We start from the raw sequence: 10,805 nt of genomic DNA, 5'->3' as shown, positions 1-10,805 counted from the left end.
AGGGGCAACAAAACGAACTGATGTAAAGTAAGCCATAAACTTTGGCTTATAACAGAAGCAAAGGGCCAATAGAGCTGGCAGAGGCAAAACAGTACTGCTTTACGATACTCACACTTTAGACAGACCTGCCTGGTAGAACAATGTGATTTACTACCTGCAGTGGGAACACAGTGCTTTTGCTGACCAATCATGCAAGCATTGGAATTTTGGTGGCAGGAAGTGGATTTATACATGGGTTACCTACCCCTTCGCAGAACTTAACAAATCCATTCAGCACAAGGTGTTCAGCACATGGTGTTCCTGTGACCAGCTGCCAATGTCCATAGCAGCCCTCCCTTTTACATTTCGCCTACTTTTTAACACCATCAAACGCTTTAGAACCATGATAACGCCATACTGAAGAGTTTACATTTACAGAAATACCAACCATGTTACACCAGATTAATAGGGCACAGCTAAAGATGTGAAGACAGGCTTTGAGACATCAAAACCTAGTGCTGAAAAAGCGAATAAAATACCATTCCCACAGGCCAACCACACAAGTGTTCACGAAGGTAGCTTTCAGTGCATTGTAAAACACAGCTTTTTTTCCTTCCCAACCTTTAGGCACAGACTATCAGAAAAGTCAGGTTCTTCAGGTGGGAGCTACTGAAATCTCGTAGTGATGGCCTGGCAAAGATGCACAAACAAAACTTGAAAAGGCTAACTTAGCAGCTGGTCTTTTGGCCATACAGAAAAAGTATAATGGGGAGTAGTAATACGCTGCAGCTTTTACATGGTGTTCACAACATATCCTATGACCAAGAAGAAACATGATATACATGTTACTTTGAACGAAGCATTTTCTTACCTGTCCCCATTGGCACTGACATCTCTTCTGTCAGACACCTTCTGAATGGTTTCCTAGTAAATGTTTGACGGGCCACCCCGGAGAAGCTGAACACATCACACAAAAAGAAAAGTTGACTGAGCTGGTCTAGAAATAAATACTCCCACTTCCATTCCGTACAGTACACACATCAACTTGAAGAGCCTCGATATAACGAATACAGATATAACGAAATATTGGTTATAACGAAGTAATTGAAAACAATCTCACAATAGATTTAGTGTTATGAATAAACCTTTATAACGAGTTTTCAGATATAACAAACTTATTTTCATGTAAGATGCAAGTTTGCTATAATGAGGTTTGAGTGTATTCACTAATACAAACCAGCCCAATTATATTGGTTTCCCAAGTAAATAACAATCTATGTTGACAGGCAAAATAAAAAAAAGCATTTTTTGCATAACATTATGAACTAGAACCTCCAGTTCATTCCAAAGGTGACATAGCGCTTCAATATTAAAAAGGAGCAATGACGTTCCCAGCGTATCTCGGCTCTTTCATTGTTGCTGCACTGCAATGCCTTTCAACACATGTATAAACATGCTCAAATCCCTCCAGTGCTTATCCAATGCAAAGCAAAAATGTGACATTTCCCTTTCCCCCCCGCATGACTTCCGTTCAATAAACTAATTTATTCCATTTATCCAACACACTGATGCAAAATTGGTCAGAAATTCTCCAGGGTATAGAGAAAACTGCCTAACGAGTGAGAAAGTGATTGAGAGGGAACAAAATGAAGTAGTGTTGATGATGAAATGCAATGACATTACTAAGACACCACACTGCTAACGATTTGCTCCAAGACGAGCAAAGACACTCTGTGGAGCGGCTGTACTACCGCTGAAACCCACGCGGGGGGCGACCAAAGTAACGCGCTTCGATGTTGGCACCACAGTGCTGCTCTTCCGTGCAGTGGATGCAGCTGTGCGCACTGTCGTCCGAATGACACTAGCGGTCGCTGCGAACTTGGGCCCCAGCCGGTCACGTGCGGGGACTGCTTTTTGTGAAGCGGCAGCTGCATGGGAAGGAAAAATGGGCGATTTGTTCAGGCTTGACGTAGTGACAGTGACAGCCAAGAAGCTGCTAGGAATGATAACTGTTTCATGATGCCGACAGCAACAGAAAGAACATGCACACAGGACCATTCAGAGGGCCAAAAATATCCACAATAAGTTTCGACAATACACTCACGCCTTGATCGGTCTTGGTAAAACTTACCGGGCTTAGGTATCATTGAGAGTCAATTTTAAATACAACATAGACCACTTATAATGTTGACTGCTGGAGTCACAAATACCCGCACTACAATCGAAACAACATCTTTGAAAGCATGTGTGCGAAACATGATCAATGGCATGTATTTTGCATCCACCTAAATTTGAAAATGTTGAATGGTTAACATCCACGGACCTGCAGTTCTGACTTAATGAACATGGGAAAAAACTTTTTTAATGCGTCCTCATAGAGAGTCTCAAATATTTTGAACCTCAATGCTCATGCAGCCTCCTCCGCTGCAACACCACATTGCACAAATTCTACATGTCAAATGGAGAGTGAAAATTTTCACGTGCTTCAGTTTTCTGCACGTGTGCATGAAGTAAACAGCGGTGTTGACCATGAACCACCACTTCTGTTCTGTGCAAATGCCCTCGCTTATGTTGAACGCATAAGTCATCCCTTCAAAATGCAACAGCTGCAAAATGTTTCATTGACCCGGCATTAAACAATAACTTTGGTAGTCAACGTCTATTACTTGAAAGGCAGCTAGCGCTCGTTAGGCCTAGTGTACAAGATTGCAACTTCGCATGCCGTTTTGAGAAGCTTGCTTAAGACAACAGGAAGCTTGGGTGTAGAAGAGATTGCACTCATGAGCTAAACTAGGGGCAGCACAGTTGAAACAAGCTTTCGGTTCACAGTCCACAAAACAATGCGCAAACTATCCTGAAAAAGTCTTCTGAGTTTGTAAGTCTGAGTGTTGGCAGCAAACGCGAAGGCTTGATAGTGTTTCAGAGCATCATCACTTGCCGGGGAATTGAGCTGACACAAGTGATACAGTCGAGTCCAAACCATACTGCTTATGCAATATATATTGCATGTAACGATTAATGATGGCACCATCTACTTTTTTATTCTCTCTATGGTAAAATAAACTACTAGTTATGATGCTTCAGAGCCATGATATTGGATATAGAAATTCAATCTGGCTATGGAACCGAAAATGGCTCTTCGCACTGACGACATGTGCTGCTACGAGCTTCATGCCCCATCAAACCCTCAGAAAACAAGTACTACCGAGTAGCAATACCTTACATACATGCAAATAAATTGTTTTGACCTCTCTTTTGTCTTTCTTTTCTCGGACCGCTTAGAACAATTATCGGTTACAACAATGGGCTTTTGTTGGTACATGGATATCGTTACAGGTAGACTGTGCTCAACGTTGACGCAACTATTTTTCCAACAGCAAACCAAAGAGACAAATGGCGGCAACATGCATGACAAGTTGTCGGAGCATTGAAGCAGATTCCTTTACCCCTCTTGACACCACGCACTTGCTACACTCCTTTTTTCCAATCCACCCCCCCCCCCCCCCCAAATCAGGGTCCTCTCATATTTTAGTCGGCCTACCTCCACAGAAAAGCGCGCTCGCCCCCTCGCTTCTCACTTCTCTGAGAATTTCCCGGCAGTCACATTACAACTGGTCTTTCATCTTGGGGAACTGTACAATAAATGGTAGGTGTACACATGAAGCTCTAGGGGAGGGTTAAAGGGAGTCAGAAAAAACTGCCCTATAACCGGTCCTCCGGTGTAGATGGTTACATTATAAATAGCCTGAGATGCATGTATTTATTCTTCCAGTACCAGGGTTCGTATTTGACTGAAAATTCAAGTTTTCAAAGATTTCAAGGATGAGACATTGCGAAATTCGAGGAGTGTTAGCAAACATTTATTTGCTTACAGGATTTAGGGAAACAGTGCAGTTTTCGTGTGGATTTCTTTTTCTACAGAAGCTATCTCAAGCTCCTTTTCTTTAGTAGTTTGATGAAAGCCGTTTGCCTTGACCAAGTAGGTAAAGTCGTTTTTCGCTTCAGCTCTTTCCGAAAAATGGTCCGCAGATTTCAGCAGGCAGTTCATAGCTTTTTTGAAGCATTGACTTCCTTCCGTGCATCTTATTGAGCTCTTTTGTTTTCGAAGCTGCCTGCTGTGACAGTGCTTGTTTCTTTTGTTCGTCTACGTATGCAGCGTACCTATGCCGGGCTTGGCGCACTGACGCCTTCAATTTTCTGAAATCAGAAATTTCAGCAGGCCACCATGGCTTTTCACATCCTCGCATATAACTCGTTGAGAAATACATGACAGCTCTGCCAAATTCTCGACCGCAGCCTGCTTGTTGATTCTGAAGCCTATATCGCTAAGTATCGTGATGCACCCTTATTTTGATAAATACGCGACACAACCAGCTGCACTGTGAAGACGTTTCTTTTTATTTCGACACCAGCAAAGCGCCAAAAAGCCAGAGAGTGCTGCCACACAGACTCGTCCAAACTTGAGTCCGACGACGGCTGTTTTTCACTAGTTACGTGCCAGAGTGCATTGTGCTCTGTTCCATGCAATGCGTTGCTGATGCAGCATTTGCAGACAGACTTGAGCACCATCTCTTCCGGGAGATATTTAAAAGCCGACAACACGCAGCCAGAAACTGCCACGAGTGGTGGACGTTGTAGGCAGCCAGCAATGGTCTTGTGATTGTGGCCAAGCGTCAACTCAATAAAGAGCTCGGGCACGCGATCTTTGAAGGGTTTATTGAGCACTACATCTAGTGGCCGGAGGATTTATGTTACTCTCCCAGGGATCACGACAAAGTCCATCTTGCCATCGAACAGAGCTCCCTTTACATCGGCTGTGAGGTGGCTTCGAAATGAGTCGAGCACCAACGTGCTCGGTCGATGAAAACACACACCGGGTTGCCGATTCCACCCGAGCCGGATCCACTCTAAATGGACTCATGCATGAACCCTTTTTCGTTTGCTCTCATCATAACATCCCAGGAAAAGTCTTCTTTCGGTAGGCCCCTCCTGAGAATGACATAAGGGGGCAGCTTCTTTCTATCTGCTGTGCACGCGAGCATCGCTCTAATTCGCGAATGCTTGTTGCCAGTTCTCAAGAGTTTCACTTGTCACGGTCAAGTTAGCAGACATATCGAACCAGATTGGAGTTTTGTCAGTGTTGCCAATGTGTCCCATCATATAGAAATGCTGTCAACGAAGCCCGATGACAAGGTGCTAATAATCGAACAGCTTGTTATCGAAATATTAGGGCAGTTTTGGCACACAGAAGTATGCTGCCTCAGCCCAAAGCCCTTTCGCTTCATAAATCAGTGCACCCACGAGGGGGAGCCCTTGAATCGCACCCTCATGAGCCCAGAGTCACGTGCTATCTTGACAGCTTTCACGTGGATCGACTCCCCTGTCACGCGTAGCGACCTTGAGCACACCTCCCCGACGAATTCAGCGAATAGCGCTTCCAGTTCGGGACGCACTGCAGTCTGTCCACAAAATGAAGTTTTTTTTTTTTTTGTTGCAGGATGTGATGCACTGCTTTTGCTCCTCCAGTATCAGATGCTTTTTTCCGATGAACCAAATGCCTGTTGTGCTGTCAGGTTGTTGCTGTGTGCTTCGGCATACTCGATTACTTTTTCCTTAAAGCCTATCGTAAACTGCCGTCGATTATATCTCAATTCTGCAGGAAATAGAACAAAGAAAACATCAGACTGACAAAGATAACCAAAGCAAACCTGCATTGCTATTACAGTTAAACCTCAATATAACGAAATTGATGAATTGCCGGGAAAATTCATTGTATAGAAGATTTCGTTATATGCAGGTTCGTTACGAAAATGAGTAAAATATATGCCCAAATTAAACAAAAAGGAGACTGAAGGCAGAGCTACCCCAAAACACTCATTTTACAGTAAAAAAACTATCTTATTATAGCGATAACAAATATACGAACACTCTTGGTGCGTTTTTGTCGTCGTCGCCATGTTCCGTAACAAGTCCAAATTGATAACATGCCCCGGCGCATCGCAACTTTCACAAGTAGGTAAAAGCAGGCAAGCGCTGCTGAGGCAGAGATGAAATGGGTTGGCCCATCTCTATCGCCTGGAAAGTGCATAAGATTACATCACCCGCGTGTTAGAACTGCCCTCAAATTCTCAAACAGAAAGTAAACCACCTGTCTTGAATGAGCATGAAACAACGCAAGGAAGGGGGGGGGGGGGGGGGTCGCTCGAGTAGCAATAATGAACTTGGATTTTAAGGGCGGTCGTGATTGCTGGCGTGCTTGCTATCTCGACGAGTATCAGTGCAGTTTCAACACGAAGGGACTGTATGAAAAAAGCACTTCTTCTTGGAGCAGCCGTATTTGCTCACACCAGCGTTTGTAGGAGTTCCGCGATATCAGATCCAAAAAAGTTGGCTGCCATCCTTACTTCTTATAACATTACAATTTTTTGCTATCGGGTTGATGACATTGCATTCAACGCCCTATCATGTTGCCAGTACTATCGGGCTAATTGCGAAAGCTACAACCCTGCGCAAACTCGCGGCGCGGCGCAAGATGGAAGTGCATGACGAGTCGACCTCCAACGATCTATCTTCACCGTGGTCTCGGAGAGTTTCCGTCAGCGCCTAATCTGACATCTTCTCATTGGTGATGACACGGTTGTCCGAAATTAAAAAATTTCACAGTTTCGCCGCAAGGGCGGAGCAATAAATGCGATAGCAACAACTTGGAATGTAAGGCTGAGAACGGCAAGCAGATGGAAACGTGCAACACACTGCTCACGCACAAATGACACAGGACGAGAGCGAACTAACAACATTACCGCTCGACACTTAACGCGCTGTTTAAACAAGAAAACAAAGCACAAAACGCAATCACAGGTACAGATACGAGTGTGAACTAACAAGTGCCCTAGTTGTTACTTCACTGTGTTTGAAAAGCACACTTTTTCACAAATGTCGCCTGTCCAGCGAGCGAAGTAATTTTGTGCGCCTGGCAACTGAACACAATAGTTCCAGTCAAAGTCGAAGGCGCGCGATTCTCCCCACCGAAGGATAAGTGCACACATAAGCATCTGCCCCTCCCCCCTTCATTCACAAGGCAAAGCATGCATAGAAGATAAGCGCGCGTTAGCACATTGTGACTAACTGGGCACCGAGCTCAGGTGGCGTTTTTTCTTTAATTTCCATATTTATACATACGTATACATATATGGTGAATGATGGCAAAAAAGCAGCTGAGATTGTCCATATAATTGCTATCGCAATAAAAAAAAAAGCAAAGCTGAACGCCCTTGGCGGCCACACAATTCGCACGCAATGAAACTATGCACGCAGGGCACGACGTCGAAAACGAAAAGCGAACGACATGGACATCGACACGGATACCGAAGAATACTGTTCAGTAAAGTGCTTCCCATACGCCACACAGCCGCACATACGTGACGCTAACTATTGTAAACGCGTGACACTGCCAACGCGCAAAAGTAGCTTACCTTTATTTATTTTGGTTAGGAGAGGACGGGGGTGGACGACACCCGTGCATGCGCCAGCGGCAACGCTGGCTCGTGAGGTGCAGGCTCGCCTGCCTGCCTCTCGCTCGCCAGCACGCAATAACGAGCGCTTTATTTCACGCTTGGTGTTGTGCACGACGCCACCGCTTCGCGCTTCGGCGGGGTCGGGACAGCCGCAGAAGATGCATGCTCGTACCAAAATACCAAAATGCAGAGCGAAATTCCTAGATTGTCCGTGGAGAAAATTCGTTATATGAAGGTTGTCTCCTGCTGTTACTTTGTTACATAGAGGTCGCAAATACATGTGCTTCTATGGTTAAACGACGGGGAACAGAAAAACTTAGTTATATCGAGGAATTCGTTATATGGGAGTTCGTTATGAGCAGGTTTAACTGTACACTGTACGCTTTGCTTGCCTTGCCCGATGGCGCCACTGCTAATGCTCACTAGAGGCTTTTGACTTCAGCTGCCCATTGTTGCAAGACTTCCCCTTTTTTTCTGCTGATCACCAGTATATAGGACGAGCGTCGACTTTTCATTGTGTTCTTTTTAAAAGAATTCGATATATGTTCCAGTTTTCTACAATAAATCGCTCATTTTGAGTTCTAGCACTAGATTTTGAAAGCCGCCATGTCTGATTTTCCATCCTCTTGGTCAAGTTTGGCTTCCTGTGGCTAGTTCTGTAGTGTTTCCAAGGTTGGTAACGATCACAATCTTTCAGTTTTCAAGGTTGTGCCTGGTTCTTGGTTCGTAAAACTGCCTCAAGGATGCAATTTTTCTTTTTCAGTCAGTCATATAGTGGTGGGTGTGGGGTAGTTTGTGAGAAACACATTAAGGGAGAAAGGAGGTGGCATTGAAAAAAAAACTGTTTTATTTGTTCACCTAGAGCAGTCGAATTTGGCATGCATATTTATGAGTGTCTTGAATAGGGAATTATGCAGTTTCATCATGACACCTTCAGAACTTCTCAAGTTACATCATGCTACATGGTTCGACTTATATGGTCTGATCATGGATAGCCTAGCGCTGTAACAAAACATACCAGGAAGCTGCAAATGGTGTTGATCTTCACTTAAAAGAGAACTATTGGGTATGACAATCTCAGAATTTATCAAGACGATAGTCGTACTTGGGAACCTTTGACGCAAAAATTTTGGTTTGTCTGTCTGTGCGTTTTTCTGTTTGTCCACTCTTAACGATACCCTAAACGGCGCCAAACGATACCCCAAACGGCCAACCCCATCCGCAGCGCCCACCAATATTGCTCAAGATTCAACGTTCATACTTGTGCGATTGTCAATTAAAAGCAATAATTGCACATATCTGAGGCATCGTAACAACACGTGAATATTCTAGATGTGCGTGTTTTACTAGAAAAGGCATACATAAGTAATTCGAAGGACCGTAGCGTTTATCTTGCTGCGCTGACCATGCAATGCTTGCACGAAAAGGCAAGTGTTTCGAACACTTTGCTAAGATGACATGGTGGTGGCACCTACCCGTCGCGCACTTTGTTTTCCAAGATAACTGCCAGATAGTGCTCATGTCTCACGGGTGATGTGACTTGATGCACTCGTTCGCCTCTCCTGCATGCTCGAGGCACTCTAATGCAGCGCCTCCAGAATACCATATACTGATTTACTTGCACTGAACATCAAATAAACATTTTGTTCACTTTCTCCAGATGCAAGACTATAATCTTTCGGCGACATTTGCAGTGTAACATGCAGATACGGGGCCAATTTTTTTTATCCCTTCTTTTCTATAGAGATCATCATGGCTGCACACACATTGTCAGAAACAGTGTCATGTACAAGTCATCTAAGAAAAAAACTGGACCATAAACGAGAATTTAAAGACTGTCAGACCCTGAAGAAATGTTTTGGGATTCAGGAAAAAAAATACATAAAAATCAGTCTAGCCATTCTCGTGTTACACTTTTTACGAGCAATACACAATGTCCAAAACACACTTGTGAGAAAAAGCCTGTCGAAGCTTTCAACAGGCTTTTTTCAACGAACTTTCTTGTTTCAGGTTGGATATTGATGAAAAGTGACACAGACACTAAGAATGACCTCATAGAGCTCCCATAAACATTTTGATGATGATGATGATGATTTTTGAAGTTTTGTGGCGCAAGGGCCATTTCACGGCCAAAGAGCGCCAGTTCCTGTTACTAAGAAAATGGACAATGATTGTGATAAGCGGCTGTATAAAGGCCATAAAATTCCTCGCGGTAAGGCGGGTAAAAACATACAAGTAATAAAGTCATGACCATGCCGTGAAAGGTGTGTGTGGTGAGGATAGATGAGAAGAGTTGGTGATTGTAAAAAACGATGGTGGATATGAATGGCATTAGCACAAGTGCCTCACTCGTTCATACCCTTGCGTCCAAGGGCCGTGAGGCAAGTGCTTTCTTGTGTAACCGCTGCAGCAAAAACCTCTCTAGAGAGGTCGTGCTACGGAATGCCCGGGTGTATGACATGAAAATTATTAATTTCTTTTAAAAACGCTAACAATGATTTATGACTAAAAAGCGGTTCCCTACCAACGAACATTGCAGGGTGTAAAGGTATATGTTGTCGGTAGGGTAATGTAAAATGTTGTTTTCTTATAGTTTCTAAGTGTTTACACTGGATTAACATGTGAAGGACGGTTAATGGTTCACCACATCTGTCACACAATGGTGGATCGCCACCAGACAAAAGATATGTGTGTGTCGTGTATGTGTGTCCTATCCTGAGTCTCGTTAGTATTACCTCTGTATGTTGCGATTTCGATACAGGCAGCCAATGACCAAGGTAAGGCTTAATAACGTGTAGTTTGTTTTGTGTGTGTGTATCCCACTTGCTCTGCCAGTAGTCCCGGAGGTTTCGTTTGAGAGACAGCTTAAGATCAAGGGCCGGGATTGATATGGATGTAATGGCGGTGCTCTCATGAACGGATGCAGCGAGCTGATCCGCCCTCACGTTGCCTTGAATCTCACGGTGTTCTGGCACCCAGCACACTACAACATGTTGTTTGAGTGCGTAGAGTGTGCATAAAATGGAGTAAAGTGAGACAAGGACTGGGTTTTTGTGTTTTTTAAGAGTGTGCAGAGCCGTTACTACACTGAGGGAGTCTGTATAAATTACTGCTTTTTGTATTTGTAATTGTTTTATGTGTTTAGCTGCCACAAGTATCGCGTAAGCTTCCGCTGTGAAGATACTTGTGCGTGGATGAAGAGGGCCAGCATCCGAAAAGGATGGGCCGACAGCAGCGTAGGACACAGAGGAGTTAGTCTTGGAGGCATCTGTGAAGAACTCAGGATGTGTGTATTTGTGTTGAAGTTCCAAA

At 44.1% G+C, this 10,805-nt stretch overlaps 1 protein-coding gene across 1 annotated transcript in view; it reads right to left on the bottom strand.

Annotated features, from left to right (window-relative positions):
* Positions 1-1,509: 1,509 nt before the first annotated feature.
* Positions 1,510-10,805, bottom strand: part of LOC119168417 (uncharacterized protein C19orf47 homolog) — a 52,846-nt gene continuing 43,550 nt past the window's right edge. Inside the window, exon 9 of the mRNA XM_075866763.1 lies at positions 1,510-1,907. Coding sequence (XP_075722878.1) covers positions 1,678-1,907 — 230 coding nt within the window. The 3' untranslated portion in view covers positions 1,510-1,677. The remainder of the gene's footprint in view (positions 1,908-10,805) is intronic.

This window comes from Rhipicephalus microplus, chromosome 6 (assembly GCF_043290135.1).
Source record: "Rhipicephalus microplus isolate Deutch F79 chromosome 6, USDA_Rmic, whole genome shotgun sequence".
Lineage (NCBI taxonomy): Eukaryota > Metazoa > Arthropoda > Arachnida > Ixodida > Ixodidae > Rhipicephalus > Rhipicephalus microplus.
Note: the sequence above shows the minus strand (reverse complement) of the source record. Positions and strands in the feature narration are given on the sequence as shown.